General features: G+C 56.7%; 1 protein-coding gene across 1 annotated transcript in view; it reads left to right on the forward strand.

Annotated features, from left to right (window-relative positions):
- The first annotated feature begins 320 nt into the window (after positions 1–320).
- SLIT1 (slit guidance ligand 1) overlaps positions 321–19,051 on the forward strand; it is a 49,721-nt gene continuing 30,990 nt past the window's right edge. Inside the window, exons 1-4 of the mRNA XM_074831641.1 lie at positions 321–364; positions 502–573; positions 887–958; positions 1,601–1,672. Coding sequence (XP_074687742.1) covers positions 321–364; positions 502–573; positions 887–958; positions 1,601–1,672 — 260 coding nt within the window. The remainder of the gene's footprint in view (positions 365–501; positions 574–886; positions 959–1,600; positions 1,673–19,051) is intronic.

Here is a 19,051-nt window from a genome sequence, read left to right on the forward strand (position 1 = left end):
TAGTTGTTTGCTTTCTTATTACCCCTGCCCCCTCTAAGCCACTCTGTGTGTTTGGGATGACCCTACCTGGTGTTTGCTGTATTTCCAGAGTGGAGTGATGTGATGTGCCACCAGCCAGGCAGTTGCTGGTGTTGCTGGGCTGCTTATTGTGTTGCTGAGGTCTCTGGGGCTTCTGTCCCAAGGAGGGCATCCAGCATGGAGAAAGGGAGATGGAGAAGCCAGGCAGCACCTGCCCCTTGCTGCTTTATGGTCCAGGAAAGATGCCAGCTTACTCCTGGCCAGCCAGATTTCTGTGTGGCCAGTGCTGCTGGCTGTTGAGGATGAGGGTCCTCTCCAGAGCTAGTGGCCAGCCCTGCTGTTCCTGGCAAGGGGCACAGAAATTTGGCAGCCACTGCTGTCCTTTGGGCCCTGTCTGCCCTTTTTGGGGAGCTACTGGGGAGCCCCAGTGCCTGGCCTCCTCCTGAGTGCTTCCTGGCTGATCTCTGCCTCTTCTCTCTGCAGGGAGCTCAATGGCAACAACATCACGCGGATCAACAAGAATGACTTCGCTGGGCTGAAGCAACTCCGTGTCCTGTGAGTTCCTATCAAGGGCTCAGCTGCCCTGATTTTGTGGGCACTGTGCTCGGCTTGTGGCCCCTCCTGGGGCTGGTAGAGATGATACTAAGCCCTTTGCTGGGCATCTGCCAGTGGGGCTGGAGGGCATCTGCAGTGGGTTGAGCATGGTGGGCTTCCAGCTGGGAGGGCATGGGGAGAAAGAGGCCTGGTTGTGTTGAGGGGATGGTGGGGGCAAGGTGGCCCTGGGTCCGGAAGAGCATCGGGGACATCACTGGTGAGATGGCGGTGCTGGAGACCATCTTTCCAGAAAGCTGACCCCTTCTCTCCACAGGCAGCTGATGGAAAACCAGATCAGCACGGTGGAGCGTGGGGCGTTCGATGACATGAAGGAGCTGGAACGGCTGTGAGTGCCTGGGTGCAGAGGCGGGTTGGTGAGGGGCTGTGGGGTTTAGTCACAGAGAGCATCCTTTCCTTTTTGCCTTAAACCATAACGTATTGGTGCTGCCTGACTTCAAACGGCTTCTCTGCTGCACAGCGGCAGTGTGGGAAGCAAACCTATTTCTGTTTCTGTAGATCTTAAAGTCCTTTCTGATGCTTTTGAGGTGAGGGGCAGGTTAAACACAAATCACTCTCACTGTTATCAGCTGTGTCCTGTGTGTTAGTGAGGGAGCCATAAGTTCCAGTCCAGTACTCAGTAAAATAGCTCAGCAGTTTAGAAATCCTGAGCTGCTTGAGCAAGTATGAGGAGCTGAGTGAGCAGCAGGTTAACAGAGCAGTTAAGCAGCAATCAGCAGTTAACAGCTTGGAGTCCTGTCTGCATGTAATTACAATATTGTGAGTAAGTCTATTAATGCCCCGTTGGTTGCCCCCGCCTGGGGGTGCCATGAGCAGGACAGGAGTGTCCTTGCCAGGTGGTATGCTCTGCTCTAATGGCCTTTCTGAGTGAGCCAAAGCACCTCAGCTGTGCCCAGAGCCACCAGCTGGGTTGCAGACAGGATGATTGCTTTGCCCCCCAAAAGCCTGACCCTTTCCTCCTTCCCTGCAGACGGCTGAACCGTAACCAGCTGCATACCCTGCCTGAGCTCCTCTTCCAGAACAACCAGGCACTGTCTCGGCTGTAAGTACCCTCTGCCCGGCTGTGGTGCAGGCTCGCTTGCGGGTCTGCTTGGGGCTGCCGTGGGGTTTGGAGTGGCACTGATGTCCTGGGAGGGTGCTGCTTCTGGAAGGTTGTGCTGGTGGTTACTGGTGTCTTGTCCCAGTGAGCACCCAGCATGTGGCAGGGGAACGAACCCTGTTTCTGAGCAACCCGAGCATGCAGCATGGCAGGGAATTGGCTTTGCCTTGCAGAAGACCTGAGACCAGTGCTGTTAAAGACTGAGTTGAACGTTCTTGCAGTGCATGGGGATGTGGAGGGAGGTGCTGCCAGTTCGGGCTGGGGCTGGCATCATTGAGCTGGGCTGTACCTGCACGGTGCCAGTTGCAGAGGTGCTGCGAGCCACACAGCCTCCTCTCTGTGTGCGGATCACGGGACCTGGAGCGAGGTGCCCTTACCCCTAAACTGGATTGTCATGAAGGGCAGGCAAAAGAGGATGTCTCCAGTGGGTTGCATCCTGCCCAGAGACCTCCACAGGGCCTGGAGAGCCCTGTGGCCCCGCTTCAGAGCTGCCTTTCTGCTGGTGTCTGGGGCAGCCTGGGAAGGGAGGGGGAAAAGCCCTGCCAGGGGCAGATCCAGCCTCTTGCATCTGCTGCCCACTCCCTGCACAGCCCTGTCTGCCCCCATCCCTGCCTATCCCTCTGCACCTGCAGAAACACCCCTAGGGACCATCTCCTGTTGTGCAAGCCCCAGCTCTGCAGTCCTCTTTTCCCTCCGTGCAGCAGCAGGCTGCCAGGGAAGGGCTGCTGGAGTTTTGATAAATATTCTCTTTTCCATATTGGCTTTCCCTTGCCTGGGGTTGCTTTGCTCAGGCAATGGTGCTGTCAGCAGTGCCAGCATTGTTCAAACTGCAGGAAATCCTCTTAACAAAGCGTTTACCGGCTCTCAGCTCTGTCAGGCACCTTGTACATTGGGAAGGGGGCTGTGAGGAGGAGAGGGTGCATGCCAAACTAGGGTTGGGTGCTCTCCATCACTCAGAGAAGATGCTTACACCCTGTGGCTGATTTGCAGCGTGTAGGAGCAGGGCAGTTGTGGCTGGGATGCGAGCTCTCTGCTTACTGCATCTCGTGTCTCTGTTCCTCAGCTGTGAAATGAGGATGCCAGGTCCCTGCCGGGGCAGGGTAGGAGTGGATGAAATAACTGAATGGGCTGAAACATTGCCAGGACAGGCATGGTCATGTCGGGGCCAGGCAGCCCTGCCCACGCAGGCAGGCTGCAGCTGAGCCGTTTTGCTCAGCGGCGATGCCGATTTCTTCCAACAGTGCCAGGGAGTCAGTCCTGGAGTCCAGCCGGAGGCGGCGTAATGAAGGGTTAAAACACTGTGTGGGTTGCCAGCGTGGGATGTGTGAAATGGTGGACAGGCGCCAAAGATGGGCCTAGGTAATGGCAGCTGATAGCACAGGCATTCAATTAATTATCAAATGGCATTTGTTGAGCTCAGCTGTGCAGTATCGTGGCGCCAACAAGGGCCCATCCTCCTCCAGCCTCACATTGCGTAACAAAAACACAGTCAAGAGAATTATTTTACAAACATTAATGCTTCTGTTTTAATCTTCTCTAGATTTTAATACCAGGCTCTTACAAAAAGCAAACCCCAACAATTCATCAGGGAGATGCAGAAGGGCAGCCCCTTGGGCGGGCTGAGCGGTGTGCTGTGCCATGACCCCGGGCTTGTGTGGGGCCGTGCCACGGTGTGCCCGGGGCTGTACGCACCCTGCCATGGTGTGCCCGGGGCTCTACGGTGTGCCCAGGGCTCTACGTAACCGCTGTGGGGGAGGGAGGGTATGCAAGATGCTCCTTGCAGCCACCCGACGTGCAGGTGCATTTCAGCCTCTGCCTGTTGCTTTACTGTTGTTTCCCACCATGTGGCAGTGGTTTCGGACTTGTTTCGGACCTGTTCCCTCCTGCCCTGCCTTGAAGCTGTTTTCTGGCCATCTCTGCTGTGACAGCCACTGCCTGGACACCAGCACCCGGAGCATTTCTTGTGAAGTCTGAGGCTGTGTGTGTGGGCTCAGATTTTGCAGCCCCTCAGCTATAGGCTGTGCTGTGTCTTGGGGAGCTTAGATGTACGCTCAGAACAGAGGATCCCTGTGACGAGCTGTGGGATTGGGAACAGGGGACACGCTGAGTGGCCTGCCATCCTTCTTTGCAGCATGTTACCCCACACGCTGCCTGCGTTAGTGAGGGCAGGGGTGCAGCGCTGGGGTCTGCCTGGGGAGCACATCAGGAGCTGCTGCCCGGGCAGAGCCCTGGTGTTGCAGCTGGGCAGCAAAGCCACATGCGCCGGAGGACCTGCTGCTCCCTGTCCTCACAGTTGACCATTGCTGAGGTCGTCAAGGATGGTTTGGGGGGGGACGGCAGGGCAGGGGGTGCCCAAGGCAGAACCTGTCTAGACACACCGTCATGCTGGCTTAGCAGGAGGTGGGATCTGGACCGGTGCTAGTCCGGCCAGTGCAGGAGGTCATAAGGACACTCTTAAATTGCTGCAAACCTGGCTCAGGCTACGGGGATATGAGTCAGTGGGGAGCAGGTTTAAGCTAAATTGAAATCAGGTCGCCTTGAACTGAAATCGGAGCCTCTCCGCCAGGCTTTGCGCTTATTTAACTGCTGAAATGGATCTGGGGTGACCCCAACGCTCAGTGCCCCCTCCCTGCCCCGGAGGCAGGTTGGGACCTGTGCTGGTCGGGATGGGATGGGAAAAGAGCGCTTTTACCAGCACCGTGTTCTTGCAGATACTGATGTCCAGATCATTTCCAGTGAACAGTGCCTGTGCAGGCTTCCCCTTGCCCTGCCTGCTGTGGCCACCCATGGCATGCTCCTTGAGCTCCCGGGGTACCTGCTAGGTCCTCATGTCCTAGCGGGGCTCTCGCCCTGTGATACTGGGAGGTCTTGAAATAGCAGAAACCGACTGAATGAGTCAGGCTGAGATCTGTTTAGCTGGGAAATGAGGCTGCCAGGTCTGGCAGGTGGGTGGTGGCAGCTGAAGCAGAAACAAGGGTGGATGCAAGAACCAGTGTAGGTTGCTTAGATGGGTACCTGGGTGCTGGTCTGGATCCTCCAGCCTCTTCTAGCCTTAGTCTTGATGTATCTTCAGCAACATGTCAGTAACACGGCAGCAGGTTAAGGCAATGAATTAAATGTGGGGTATGTGATACCCATAGAGCGGTTTTCCACTGTACCTCAAGCCTCATGGAAATATCTCACAAGCACAGAGAGGAGGACCTTGGGCTTGGGTCAGGATGGAGAACTGTTTGTCCGCCTCTTGGGTCTGAGTGTCAAAGCCTAATCCACGTTGGTGGTGCTTTGTGGTCTCCCAGCCCGGCTTGAGCTGCAATTAGTTACTCGGATCTTGGCTATAAAGAGCATTTGTGCATTGGGATAATGGAAAGGGTTGGAGTTAAACCTGATCCGTCGGGGCTTAAATAAACTAGGGAATGGCAGGAAAAGGCCAGTGGAAAGCAAACCTCAAATGAGGGCGTGGGGGAGGTGAGATGCCTGGAGAGGAATGTTTTCCCCTCGGTATTTGGGAATATTGAGCTGACGCCTGCCTGGAGCCCGTCTTGGTCTGAGATGGTGGGGTGGGGGGGGCTGTGCCAACAGCAGGGCCGGGAGGCAGGAGGACTCTCCGCATGGCCTCCCTTATTTGTATCCACCGCAACGAGCGGGTAACTCATTAAGCTGTCCCAGTGGCTGGAAATGGTGCTGATCTGAGGTTTCACTGGAGAGTGCCTGACCCCAGTGACCCCATCTCAAACTGGGTTTAATTAAACTGTCAGCACTGGACGAAAGAACAAAGCGTAGTGGTCTTGGGGGGGCTGGGGTCCCCCCTACAGCTCACTGGGGAAGAGCATGTCTCATGTGAGGTGGAGAGCTGATAAAAAAAAATGGATCTTTCCTTCCATCGAGGATTACCCAGGCAAGAAGGTGACCTCTGCTATTGCACTGCCCAGTGCTGGTCCCCTGGTGCCCCGCAGCCATGCACATCTTGGCTTAGCACCGGTGCAGCCCTGCAGCATGCCAGGAGCCGGGGGGTGCTGGCAGATCTCGCTTCAGCATCTCTCCCAAGCTGGCAGGAGTTGTTTTTCTCGCTTGGGAGGAGGGACCCAAGCCCTTGCATTTCTCTCTGCACCCTTGGGAGGGATGGGGGAAGGATGGGAGAGGAGTTTTGTAGCCCTGTCTCCCCTCTCTCCCCACCTTCCCTTAAAACCTCCTTCTGAAGCCATTTTTAAGCCCCTTTGGGGGTGCTGGGTGGGGGATGCGAGGAGGAGAGAGGAGGCTGGGGTGGCCATAGCAGCAGGGTGAGAACAGAAATGCTGCGGGCGCATAGTCAGGGAGGCAAAGACGTGGGCTGTCGAAATGTGCTAAAGGCAGCCAGAATGACTATAAATAAATGGTTTTTCTCCAAGGGAAAGCCGAGCTGGCACGAGGGAAGAGAGGAGCGGTGGGTGCTCAGCTGTGGGGAGCCCTGGGGAGATGCTACCACAGGGGAGAAGGGGTCCTGGCTGGATGTATCCCCCTGGGAGTGGCCACTCAGAGGTTTCCCTCACTGAAAGCCGCAGCAGCCGCTCTGTACTTGGCAGAGTGGGAGATGAGAGAGGATGAGCAGGGAGTACGGGAAAAAGGTCCTGCCTCCAGAAAGAGTAAGATTTAGGATGTGGGCCATGGCCCATCGGTTCCTGTCAGATCCGTGCCAGCAAAAATGGTGGAGGAGACAGTGCCATGTCCAAGCTGGCAGCCAAGCCCAGGGGGAAGGGCGGCCGGTGCTGCTCTCTGTCTGTAAGGGCAGGGGCTCCCTGGAAACAGCATTAACATCTCAATCAGGACCGATGGCTTTCTGAGACAGAGCCCGGACATAGGAGACGCTGTAGGGGCTGGGGAAATTGTCATGCTCCTACAAGACTCCTCCTGGGGCCAGAGCCTGCAGAGGAATAGCAATGCTCTACACTTATATCCACCTGGGAGCTGAGACAGAGACCGGTGCCTGATCCAGACTCACTCTGGACCAGGGGTGTTTAAAGATCTGGGTGATGAGGGAATTTTGAGCTGAGTTGCTGAGAACACCGCAGCTGGGTATGCTGCCTGGGCAGGAGAGGTTACATTATGGTGAGCTCTGGGGCAGGTTCCTCGCACCATCTCTGCATCTGGCTAAACCCAGCCCTAATTGCCTTTAGAAAAGCAGGCAGAGAAAAATGGAGCAGTGCTAAATAACTTGAGAAAATGCAAATGACATCTTTCAAGAAGGAGAGGACCACAACCATGCGGGAGGAAGCTGTGAGCTGAGTAGTAGCAAAACAGGGTGACAAGTGAAAAAGGAGCTGTCGGAGAAAGGAATAACAAAACGGGCCCCGCTCCGATGGGGCTGGCTGCGCGTGGGAGGTGTTGCTTGCAAGACTGTACCAGTGACCGTTCCTCTTGGCGCTGCACTGGGAAAACCCCCAGATAGGAAAGGGAGAGGATGGAGAAACATTGGGACAAAACCTCATGCTCGGTGGCTGTGGAGCGGTCCCCTGCCCCTGTGGCAGGTGGCTGTGCCCGGTGCCAGGCAGGAGGTGTGGGTGCAGTGGGGATGCTTGCCGGGGGATGCGGGTGCCACAGCTCTGCTCCCCTCCCAGCTGGAGGAACTTGCCTGCCTGAGCTCCAGTTTCGATGTGATGGGGGATTTTCAGTGTCTGCCTGTGTGTTGGCTCCCTGGAAATCCTGCCGTGGGGGTGGGCTGGCTCTGGCTGTGCGCCGGCTCTCTTGTGCCAGACACCCGCCCCATCCTCCCATGGTCACTCCTGTTGGGGCTTTGGCTGAAGTTCGCTACCTCCAGAGAGGTTTTGTGCTCGTTCTGCAGCCGGCGAGCTCCGCGTGCACCTGGGAGCCTGTAGCCGCTGCGTGGGAAGGGGCCTGCGGGCATGGCGCTGTGTTTTCATCTTTCCGTGCTGGAGCAAGGTCATTTTGACTCCCAGGGCGTGTGCCCCTTTGCTGCTTTGCTCTTTGCACAGATGCATATGTGCTGGTGTTCCTGTCCAGAGGCTCATGGTCCAAGAGCAAAGTGACAAGGTCGGAGCAGAGAGCAGCTCCCCCCACAGCAAATGTCCCTGCCTCTCCTTCCCCAGCATCCCGCATTTCTGTCCCAGCTTCCCCCTCTGGCAGCATCCCCCTCCCCTTGCTGGGCAAGGGCCAAGTGTCCCCGCTGTCACTGTGCCCACGTTTCGGCTGTTGTCCCCTTGACTCCGGGTGCCATACCCCCTCATGCTCCCTGACAAAGCCCCTTCTGTCAGGGACAGGGCAGGGCTGGGGGGGGGGCAGGCTGGGACATGTCCCCCCGAATACCAATCAGGAGGGAGAGTGTGATTACCCCAGTAGCTGGGGGGGGACTGCAGGGTCTGCATGCTGCAAGACACCCCACCCCCGCCCCGCGACCAGCTGGGGGGACGGGGAGGGGAAAGGGAGGCCTCGCTGCGGCCCCCAGGAACAAAGAGTCAGTGTGGCTCGTGACAGCTCTAAGGAAACGGGGAGAAACAAATGTGCCACTAATAGGTGGGGAGGTTACCTAGGAAAAGATGCTGCCAGGCAGACGGGCAGCCAGCCCCCTCCGCAGCGGGCTGGCAGGCAGCGAGGGGCTGGGGCTGGCACCCCAGCCTTGGGACAGCTCAGGGGGCTGCAGTGGGACCAAACTGGGGTGGGTTTGCATGCCCCCACGCTGCTGTCCCCGTGGGGACAGCATCCTTACAGGCACAGTAAGGACATCTCTGGGGTTTTGTGCTGGGTGTCCCCACTGGAAAGTGGCACCATTGTGTGGGGAGCTGCTTGCTGCCTGCTTGCTCTCCTCCTTCTTTGTCTGTTGTTAACATGCCACAGACCTCAGCTTTTTTTGGGGGGCCCAAAAAGACTCCCTGGGGGATCCTGAGTACAGCCAAGCCTCAAAGCCTCACAAACTAAACAGTTGTTTAAGATCTTTTTATATTTGCTTCCATAAGCGTTTTGGGACCTGACTCGCAGTCTCTGGAGGCACAGGAATACCAGGGTGAGGGTCACTGCCACGTCCCAACCTGCTGCTGAGTAGCCTCCCCCTTCGCTTCCCACCAGCCTGGGCCCCCTCCCGCTGGGGTGATGGTGCAGACCCTGCACAGGGGTGCCCCAGCCCCCAGCTCTGTTCTGTGCCATTATCCTGCCAGTGAGCCGGGGCTGCCAGGAGCGGGCATTGCCAGCCGGCTGCCTGGAGATAATCTGCCCCTTCCCTCTGTGCACCCCGTTGTGCTGCTGACCCGTGGCCGGCTCTGGCTTTCTGGGTGTTGAGCTGCTTCCAAGGTTTCCCTGGCAATGTGGGGGGTCGAGCCCCGCTCCCGGGGCTCCTTCCTTGAGCCGCTAGCTCCCCTGGGCACACCCTTGGTCTTGCTTTGGGTGCAGGCTTGGATTTGGCTTTTGTAATGTTATTAAAGAAAAGGCGTCTGGGTCTGTAGTGAGGTGCAGCTTTCTGCCTCTTTCGGTGAAGTGCCCCCCTTCACATGGCATTGTGCGGAGCATCCCTGCCCAGCTCCCCAGCAATCCCTGCTGCGCCGGCAAATGGGAATTTGCAACCCACAGGAAAAAGTGATGGAAAATCAAGTCTTCCTAATGCTGGGCAGCAGCGCTAATTGCACAGCTATTAAAACACAGGGGAATTATTTATGCCCTCCCCGCCTCGCAGCTCACTGCCTGCGCTGTGCCACATGCACCCGTTGGCCACCTTTGGTCCCCTGAAAGTTAAAAGAGCACTTGGGAGGAGCTGATCCCTTTGTCTGTACATTTTGAGAGCAAAATAAAGGCATTTCCTTCCTCCTGTTTTCACAGCTCAGATAGTGGAAAGGTTCAAAGTAATATTAAAGAATCGTGAGCAGAATTAGCCTTTGGTAATTTGACTTCCAGAGTGTGGAATTGACACGTCCTGCTGAAAAAAATATATTTTGCTTTCTCAGGCTGGTTTTCTTAGTTTCTCGCAGGCCTGGTTTCTTGTCACATCAATAAAAAAGTCTTGTGTGTGATTTTGGGGTACGTTACAACTTGGTACCCCTGCACGTGTATCCCACAGACATGTTAATGTGCAGAGCCAGGTAATTAACCTGTGTTTGCTGGTTAATTCTGCTGTGGGTGAGTGCTGGGCCCCCTCGTCTCTCCTGCTGGGACTGCCAAGAAAACAGGCTGTCAGCACTTTCCAGCACTGCTTCTGACAGCTGCCTGCAAGGGTGCCTGTGCCGTGTCCCTTCTCTGCTGCTCCTGAGGGGCCCATGGTGCTGTTGGAATCGGTGCTGGACCATGCAGCCTGCAGCACCAGCACCAGCAGCTCAGCTCACTGGGTGCCAGCACGGCTTCTCACCCAAGCAGGCTGCGTGGGGTGCTGGGATGCCTTACCTTCTGCTGTAAGTGGGTAATTTTTCCCATGCTGAACCGCTGTAAAGACCAAACGTGTGTTAGCATGAGTGGGGAAGATGCCCTTTCTCACAGCCGGGGGGCTTCCTGGTGCAGCAGGGCTTGTAGGCTTTGCCAAGGGGAAGCTGTCCGCTGCCCCTAGGGATGGGTTGGGAGCATCCTGGTTTGGAGAGCCCGTTGCCCTGTGTGTGCTGACTGGCATCTGTGCACAAAGAAACCTGGCCAGCAGTGTGTTGGGGGTGGGTTTGGGGAGGTGGGGATTCATTTCCCAGATTCTCATCTGTGTTAAATTAATTATCATCTCAGGCTTATCCTCACTTAACCAGCGAGACACAGACGTCTGTGGTTGGGACCCCCGCTGCCCTGCCAGAGCTAAGCAGCATATGGATTAGGGGGTTTTACCAGCTGCCTCCCCCGGCCCTTCCATGGCTGTTGCAGCCCCCCTTTGCCCCCTGAGGGTTTGGTCCCCATTTGTGTCTGTATTTTCCTTCAGGACAGGAAAAGCTGGATTAATTTTTACTGCTCCCAAGGGAGCTGTTGGTAACTGAAGACATCTCGCTGTCTTGTTTTCTGTAAACTGGGAGGCAGGAAATGGCAGGGACGGTTTAAAATTGTTTCCTCGGCCCCCCTTCTCCCCGTCTGGTCCTCACCGCCCCTCCGATGGGGGATGGCATTTGGGGCAGGGCTGCTTGGAAAGAAATAAAGTCGCTCAGACTTTTTCCAGGCCCTGGGGCTGGAGGAGAGAGTTTTCTCTGGGAGTTGCAGGTAGGAAGAGCTCGACCATCCTCTTGAGTGTTTGGGAAGTGATAATTTTGGGATCCTGTGGAGGATGAGTGAGGGGCATTAGCCCTGTTGCACGGACAGGGTATTAAATGTGGAAAGCGTAGGAAAAGCTCCCAAAAAGTGCTTCTCACCCTGGAGCTGGGAAGTCCTCCATCCCCAGACCCCTCCCATGACAGAACTGGGAAGGGGACCCAGGAGTCCTGGCCCTGTATGTGTCCCCCCCGCGCCTTCCCATCCCTGGTATGGCACTCAAAGGGGCTTTTGTCCTGCTCTGAGCCCCACAGGTGGGTGGGCGCTTCATTCCCCCCTCCCTTACCCCTGGCCTGGGATGCATTTTCCCAGGGGCTGCTGTTGGCCGGTCGCTATGCGACGCAGGCTTGTGGGTCGCCTCGGCAACGGGGGCCTGGGGATGCGGGTTGGGGGTCGACCCCATCACGGGACCCTTTTGGGATGTTTGCCCGGGGCCTGGCGATCCCGCTTGCCGCGGACCGGCACGTACCCAGCAAAACGCGCGGCTGCGCGTTTTGCTGGGTACGTGCCGGTCCACGGCAAGCATGGTGGAAATGCAAAAATCAGTGTGTGCCATGCTGGTGCACATATGGCACAGGGTGTAGGGTCAGGGTGCAGGTACGTGGCATCAGGGCTTCACCCTAGGGATGCTCCGTTGCAGCTCTTCTCCATTGCACAGCCAGGCTATTACTACCTGGCAATTACCAACGGCGCTGTTAATTACTAATCATAGGGATGAAATCGGGGCAGTGTAGCAGGGGGGTGGATCTGTGCTTGTGGGGTAAACAGGAGCAAGCAAGTGAGGAGCAAGCAGGGGAGCTGGCAGCATTCCCGGGACTCGGCAGCGTTTCCAGCTCTTGCTGTCTGACCGGAGGCATTTCCACCTCCTGGTGTTGCCGTCCCGCTCCGGCTCGCTTGTTCCCTTCCCCACGGGCGCAGCGTGTTGCTCATTCCTGCATCCTACGATTTCACAGCATCCCCGCAGCCGGGTGTTAATGAGATTAGACCCAAGCTTTAAGATGTCTCTCTCTATCCTTTGCCATCCAATTACACAGCCCGCATGGTATCTGATTGCCTGCGAGAGGGGAGGACTGGGGCTGGCTGGGATGGGAGGATGCAGCTGGTCCTTCTGGGTATCAGCCCTGCCGTGCCGAGTGGTTTTCTTTCTTTTCTTTTCTTTCTTGCTTTTTTTTTTTTTACTCCCCCCTTGGCTTTGAGCTGCTTCGTTTGGCTTTTTCATCGCTTCTCGACGTGGCGGCTGGGCAGAATTTGTTTAAATTAACTGCTTGAATGGCAGCGTTTGTGTGTGTTGGTAGGGGGGAGCTCAGACAGCATCAGAATGGATGAGGGGGATTAAAGGTGCCTAATGGGTTCCAGATGGGCATCCCGGACTGGGAAACACCCCTGCAACCCCAACCCCAGCCAGGGGCCGCTGGCAAGGAGCTCAGGGCTGGGAGCCAGGATGCTATGGTGGGCAGCTGCCTGGCTCCCCTGCGGCAGGGCGGCTGCTCCGAGCGTGTGCCTGTAGGACTGGGGTGCCCCAAGCATGGGCTGGCCCAGAGCATGGGGTGCAGGAGGCTCTGCTCTCCCCCTCCAAATGCCGCAGGCTCTGGGGACACAGGGCTGGGGACAACTGCTGCGTGTGAGTCTGGCTTTCAGAGGTGCCTCAGCTCCGGCGTTAGCTGACAATGCAAATACAGCCCGCCGCGGCAGCACCGCTGGAGCAGCAGTTTCTGCTCAGCAGTCTTGGTTGCAATGTGAGGAATGATAATATTTAACCTTTGACACCCTCCCCCTGGGCTCTAGGGTACCTCGGGGCGCTCGCTCAGTCCGATGTCCCTGCTGCTGCAGACATCAGCATATTTTTTTCTTATTTATGGATGGAAAACTGAGTCCCAGAGACAGGAGCTAAATTGCCTGCATGGCCCTGCCAGTTGCATTTCCCAGAACTGTAGGGATTAGAGACATGGTGACAGCCCTCCCCAGCTTTCTGAGGGCTGTGCCTCCCACCGAGGGCCAGATTTCTCCTCCAGACCTGCTACGTGGTGCCAGGGCTGCGTGTTCGCAGCCTGTCTAGTGGCAGTGACTAGCTTGGAAGCACGTCAGTCCCCAGTGAGATGAAGCGTGCAGGAGTGAAGGGCTGCTGGGGATTGGTGTTGCTGGTGGGGGGACTGCAGGATTGCAGGCAGGGTCACTGCTTTTGAGTTTTATTAACGATTGAGAGCAGGAGCAGGATATAAACTGTGAGCTGGCTGGCTGCTGGGATGGCTGCTGTAGGGTGGCTCATCATTTCATGGGGGATTTAAGCTTTTTAGGGGAATGGGCTGCAGAAAAGCCCATCAGGTTTAATAGGAGTGAGCATCATGTGGTAGCTTTTGCTATTGAAAGCTGGAAAAGCCCTGTTCCCGGAGGGAATGAGCCCACTCACCCTGCAGTGGCTTTTTGTGAAGGCAGCAGTTTGCTCTGGCATGTCTGGCTGCATCCAGGCAGATGGCCGAGCTGGGGGATGAGGCAAGGCACAGGAGAGGAGACCCATGGCAGTGCTCCTCATCCAGAAGGGCTATGGCAGAAGGTGGGGTCTGAGGAGGGTCTGGGCAGGGTGCCAGTGAGGTGTGTGGGGCGGTTGGGAAGCGCTTGCCAGCCTTCCTCACCCACTGACCCTTGGATGACGCTCTGTCTGCCAGCCCTCCCGGCCCATCCTTGGCCCCACGTTTCCCCCCAGCTCTCATTTCCTTCCACAAATATTGAGAAAATAAATAGCACGGCTGAAAGGGGATGTCCCCGTGTCCCTCCGCACACAACCACCTCCCCGGGGAGCTGTGCAGGTGGTGACCCCGCATTCCTCAGCCTGAGGGTTAACTGGAGAGAAAGCAAATATTGGCTTCTCCGGGGGCCACCTCAGCGCATGTCCGTGGCCAGGGCTGCCTCTTGCCTGAGGAAGGGGGCTTGTAGGGCAGTCAGGTCCCCATCCCCAGCAGGGATGGTTGCACAAACCTGGCTCTTTGCCTGGGTAGCGCGAGGTCCCTGATGTGGTCTGAGCCGCTAGTTGGGGCAGGAGGTGCCCTGGCACAGCAGGGACAGGTGAAGCCACGTGGGTGACAAGCTGGAGGGTCAGCCTGTGCCAGACACTGGCTGCAGTGGTCTGGGGGCTCGGCTGGTGTGCTGCCAGGGCTGCCTGCCCCTCTGCCTGTCACTGCATCCGCACCCAGGGCACACTTCTGTGCCTCAGGGAATTGAAGGCACATGGACAGAAAGGACTAGCAGCTGCCCCGCAGGGAGCTCCTGCGTGCAGTGCCAGTGGCACGAGCCCAGCGCTGCCAGCTCCCACTGTCGCTGCCTGTTCCTCTCAGCTTGGCTCCTCCCATCCCCGTTCGACTGTGTTAAGTGGTTTTGTGGTCCAGGAGTTGCTCCACGAAGCGTGGGACCCATGTTGATGCCAGGAGCCTTTGCAAGCCCTCTGCTCCCTGAGGCAGGATCTGACCAGGGTCCAGCAAAGCGTATCATTCCTCTCCCCCATCCTTCTTCACTTCCTCCATCCCCGTCTTGTCTCTTAGCAACTGCCCCTGTCCAGGACCTGGGCTATGTAGGGAGGGATGTGACAATTGCTATGCATCAGTCACTTTGCCACCTCGACAGTGACAGTGAAGTCGTTAACCCCCGCGGCACTGGTGGGGCCAAGGCGAGGCGAGCGATGATAGAGCATCCCTGCGACGCCTCCGCCCGGGTAGCAGCCGGCTGCTCTGCCTCCAGCTTGACACCGATCCCCGCTACAATAACGATACAGACGGCAATCAGGGAGGAATTAAAGGATAATTAATGCCAATCCACATGGAAAATTGCTCTCGTCAAACAAACCTGATATCATTTTTTTTGATGAGCTGACAAATTGGGTTGATAAGTAGCGACTGTGCTGACATGATATACCGAGACTTCTGCAAGTCATTTTACTCTTGCCTGGAGGATATTGCAATGAAAACATTAATATTCTGCAAAAATTACTGTAACATTTCTGACAATGTGCTTCACTGGTAGACTTCTGGGGGAATTGCAGTGGTCACCTTTCTGGCAGGGTGCAGTGGTGGTCTGACGATGATGAACTGATGTTCACCATCTCTGCAGAGCTGCAGTGGTCTCGGGGTCTTTGGTGGCAATATCGACTCTTTCCAACCTCCCCCGCAGTCTCCTAGCCTCTCATTGCCTCCTCCTTCTGCCCTGCACCAGCTGAGGGTGTGTGGTGAGCTGGGCACTGTAGGTGATGTAGCTGGGAAAAAAAGCCACACCTGCACCATCACGGAGCTCAGTTTGGAAGGAAACACAAACTGATAGGTGAAAGGAGCAAGGGCTGGTGCTGCCAGTGGGATGGTGGTCCTGTGGGATGCTCCACCTGAAACACCTGTGCTGGAAAACATCCTCGTGCAAGGTCACGCAGCTGGGGAAAAAAAAATGTAGGTCACAGCTACAAGACAGGGAACAGCATCTGGGGACATAGTTACACTGAAAAGGACTTAGCAGCCGTCACGGCAGCCCGCTCTGGGATGCGGACTTACAGTGCTGCAGCTGGGGGGGTGATGGATGAGCAGAGCAACGCTGGGTACTGGGGGGGTTCACTGTTTTGGGGGGCAGTGGGAAGGCCTCTGCTGAGTATCATTTCTGCTTCGGGGCCCAACAGTTCAGAGAGATGTTGGGAAATTAGAAAGTGCTCGGAGAGGAAGTGTGGGATAATTGGAGGTCTGGAAAACCTGCCTTCGAGTGAAAAGAATTAAAAATCTCAGCCTATTTAGTGTATGCAAGAGGGGGTTAGGAGGGAATTTTATCCACGTCTTTGCATACCTGCACGGGGAGACGCCTAATTGTAGGTACCTCATTAATTTTGTAAAAGAAAGAAAGAAAGAGAAAAAGCGAAAAAGCATAAAATCATTCAATAGCTGGAGGCTGAAACCAGGCAAATTCAGACTAGAATTAAATTTGGCTTTATCACCACAGAGAGCAGTTAACCATTAAACACTCGCTCAGCTGGGAAGAGGTGGATTGGGTGTCCTTTAAAGTTGCAAAGAAGACCGTACTTCTTTCCCTGATGGTAAACAGGAAGGCGCAGTGGTGGAGCAGGAATCCCAGGGAGGCCTCTGTGTCTGGGCCAGGTGCACAGAGGTGTCCCAGTGATGAAGTGTCCCCTTCTAGGTGATGGATGGCAACCCATCCTCTGTCCCTCTCTGGACACTGGGGACATCAATCCAGTGCCTCCACCCCAGGCACCCCACTCCACCTTTAGTGCTCGCAAAGCCCCTGAGCATCCCTGCTCTGCGAGGCTGCCTGAGCAAAGCTGGATGTGGAGGCTCTTCTCCATCCAGGAGGATGTGAGGCGACGTCTGAGCAGGCACGTCTGCTGGTGGGGACGGGGCTCCTGCAACCGGGGGGCTGCCAAGGGGGCTCCCAGTCTGCCCCTGCTGCTCTCAGACGGGCCGGGGGAGATCCGCTGGCGCCGGTCTTCCCACGCTCTCCCTGGGGGACGCTCAGCCGCGGCCTTCCTGACCCCTGCGCTGCAATCCTGTCTGAGCATCTTAGGCAGAGTTATATTTTACTAGCGCGGTAAAAGGGAAAGACGGCTTTGCTTTAATTTTATGAGCTACAAAGTGCCTTGCCTGGTTAGGTGCTGGCTGAGCTTTGCAAGGGCTCTGGCTCAGAGTTCACAGGGCAAGTAGTGGTGGTGGTTGAAGATGTCATCTCACCCCTATGCTGCTCCTTTGCCCATCACAACTGCTCTTCCTCCAGTTCCCCCTTCTCCACAGAGCTGGGCAGGGTCTGCTCCTCTCCTGTTCCCATCCCTTGCAGAGATGCTAGCAGGGACTGTGACAGTGAGGCCAAAATGGAGAGCTCCCAGATTGTCCAGCCGCAGTTTTTCTGGCTGCTGGTCTGCTGAAATTGTTCCTGGGACAGTGAGAAGGTGAAAGCTGGCTGTAGCTGGGGATGTGGCTCTGGGAAAGTCCCACTCTGGCTGCATGTTTGGGGACAACATGCGCAAAGTGGTGGGATGCTGTGGGCAGCTATCGGTGCCCCTGTGAGCGGGGCAGTATGTGCAAACGCCCGTGTGCCCTCGCAGCCAGCCGACCCCTGATCTCCCGGTTGTAGGAATGTCTTTACATGCTCTGGGAATCTTTGTGCTCCTGTCCTTGCAGCCTGCCACTGCCTGGCCTGGGTTTTGTACTTTTGCTTTATTTCCCCCCCACACTTTTTTTTTTTTTTCCAGCCTCTTTCACAAAGACACCTATTCTCCCCCTGCGCCCCGGGGATTTACACAGAAAGCTCACCCTCAACATGGCAAAAGAAAGGCCCGGGTGGCTGGGAGAGGAAGCTCACACAAAGTGCGGTGTGTGGCTCTTTGTGTCCCCTTTGTAATTCCTCTGCACAATGAACTGCCCCGGCCACCCACCAGCCCCAGAGTACCCCCAGGTGCCTCGTCCCCCATGCCCCCCCAGTGCAGTAGCAGGCAGAGCTGGGAATGCTCCTTGCCAAGCGGCTGAGAGCACAGCCTTTGTGCTCAGGAAAGGGGAAATTTAGGCAGGATGGAGATCACCATATTCCCGCAGCAGCAAAAACCCCCCTTGCATCCCCGCCGGCCCCTGGGCAGAGCGCTGGGGGGGGTCCCTCCGGCAGAGCCCTTCCATCAGCCCCGCTCTGACGGCTTTTAACATGCTAATGACCCTCTCAAGGGCAGGAGCAGCTCTGTGTAAAACCCATGTTCAGCCCTCGGTCATGGACATTTGCTCGGAGACACAGTGTTAAATATTTATCCTCCCCGCCTCCCCTCCGACTCTGCAGGCATTAACAATAGCGATCGCAACTGGCCCCTTCCCCCTCGCCGGGAACATGTGGCTCCCGGACCATGACAGCGAACGTTATCGTTTGTACCTGTGAATTATTGATAAGGTATAAGATAGTTCTTGTGGTGAAAAAATAATGAGGGGGAGAGGCTATGTGCAGCCTGGTGAGGCGGACACTGCTGTAAACCCTCTTCTCCAGGGGCAAAATGGGCGGCAGGACCCCTTTCCTGCTGGGCCCCATCCGCCAGCTGACCATGCCAGCCCTTAGCAGCGTGCGGCCGCACCGGGCTGCCTTTGTGCGTGGCGGTTCCTCTCTGGGTCTGGCTGGCGTCTGTCCCCTCCTGGCTGCCCACTGCCTTCCCTGGGGGAGGTGGGCAGCTGCCTGCAGCCTCCTGCACGCTGGGGGATACTCGCTCAGGCAGCTGCCTGCGGGTCGTGGAGGCGAGTGGGGATGTTCCAGCTCCATGGGTCGGCTGCCCACCCTGTGGTGCCTTGGTGGGGAAGGAGCAGGTTTTGCCCGGCCCTGCAGACAGAGTGGCTCCAGAGAGCAGATGGGGTTTTAGGCTGGGTGAGCCTTTCAGCTGGCAGGGATGGAGGTCTCCAGGGGCTGGAGGAGGGAGAGCGGTCCTCGGGTTTATGGCTACAAGTGCACACTGTCCCTGTGCCCTAATCTGTCCCTGGAAAAAGTGGGGTGAGGCTGCTGAGTCCCTGGAAAGCAGGTGGCAGCCCTGGAAGGGGTTTTTTTCCCCGGCTTAGGGCTGTCCTTTGGCTGGGAGCTGAACTCAGCGCATCCATCCCCTGAGCTACAGAGGTGAGAGCCTGTCCCGAAGAGCCCCCGGATCTGCCAGCTCTGGCAGGTCTGGGCTTCAGCTGTGCTTTGGGAGGCGCTGGGATGCCGCGTGGGAGGGTGCAGATGGGTTGGGGGAGTCTTGTTGTTGGTGGCATAGGCAGTCTGATAAAAATCAGGGTGCCTCTTTAAGCCAGTTCAAAGCCTGGCTTTGATGTATTTAGACCCTCAACCCCTCTGTGTTTTGCGGGAAGAGTATTAGCAGGGAGAGCCAGGGTATTAGCATGCAGAGCCTGGCCCGATCTGGGGTTACACATCTACATCCCTGGGCAAGGTGACGGAACACCAGGGTGCTGCATCCACCCCAGGGACACTGAGGGTCTGGGAAGAGCACGTCTGGGATGAGGCACCCTGCTCCCTTGCACAGAGTCCCCCACTGCGCTCTGGCAGCACCACCCCTGCCCAGGAGGGATCTGCCCAGACCTGCTGTTCACTGACGTGAGGTGTTGCTTTCCCAAAAATGTGTCTGAATCCAGCGTCCCGGACTCCAGA

The sequence above is a fragment of the Strix aluco genome, chromosome 7, assembly GCF_031877795.1.
Source record: "Strix aluco isolate bStrAlu1 chromosome 7, bStrAlu1.hap1, whole genome shotgun sequence".
NCBI lineage: Eukaryota > Metazoa > Chordata > Aves > Strigiformes > Strigidae > Strix > Strix aluco.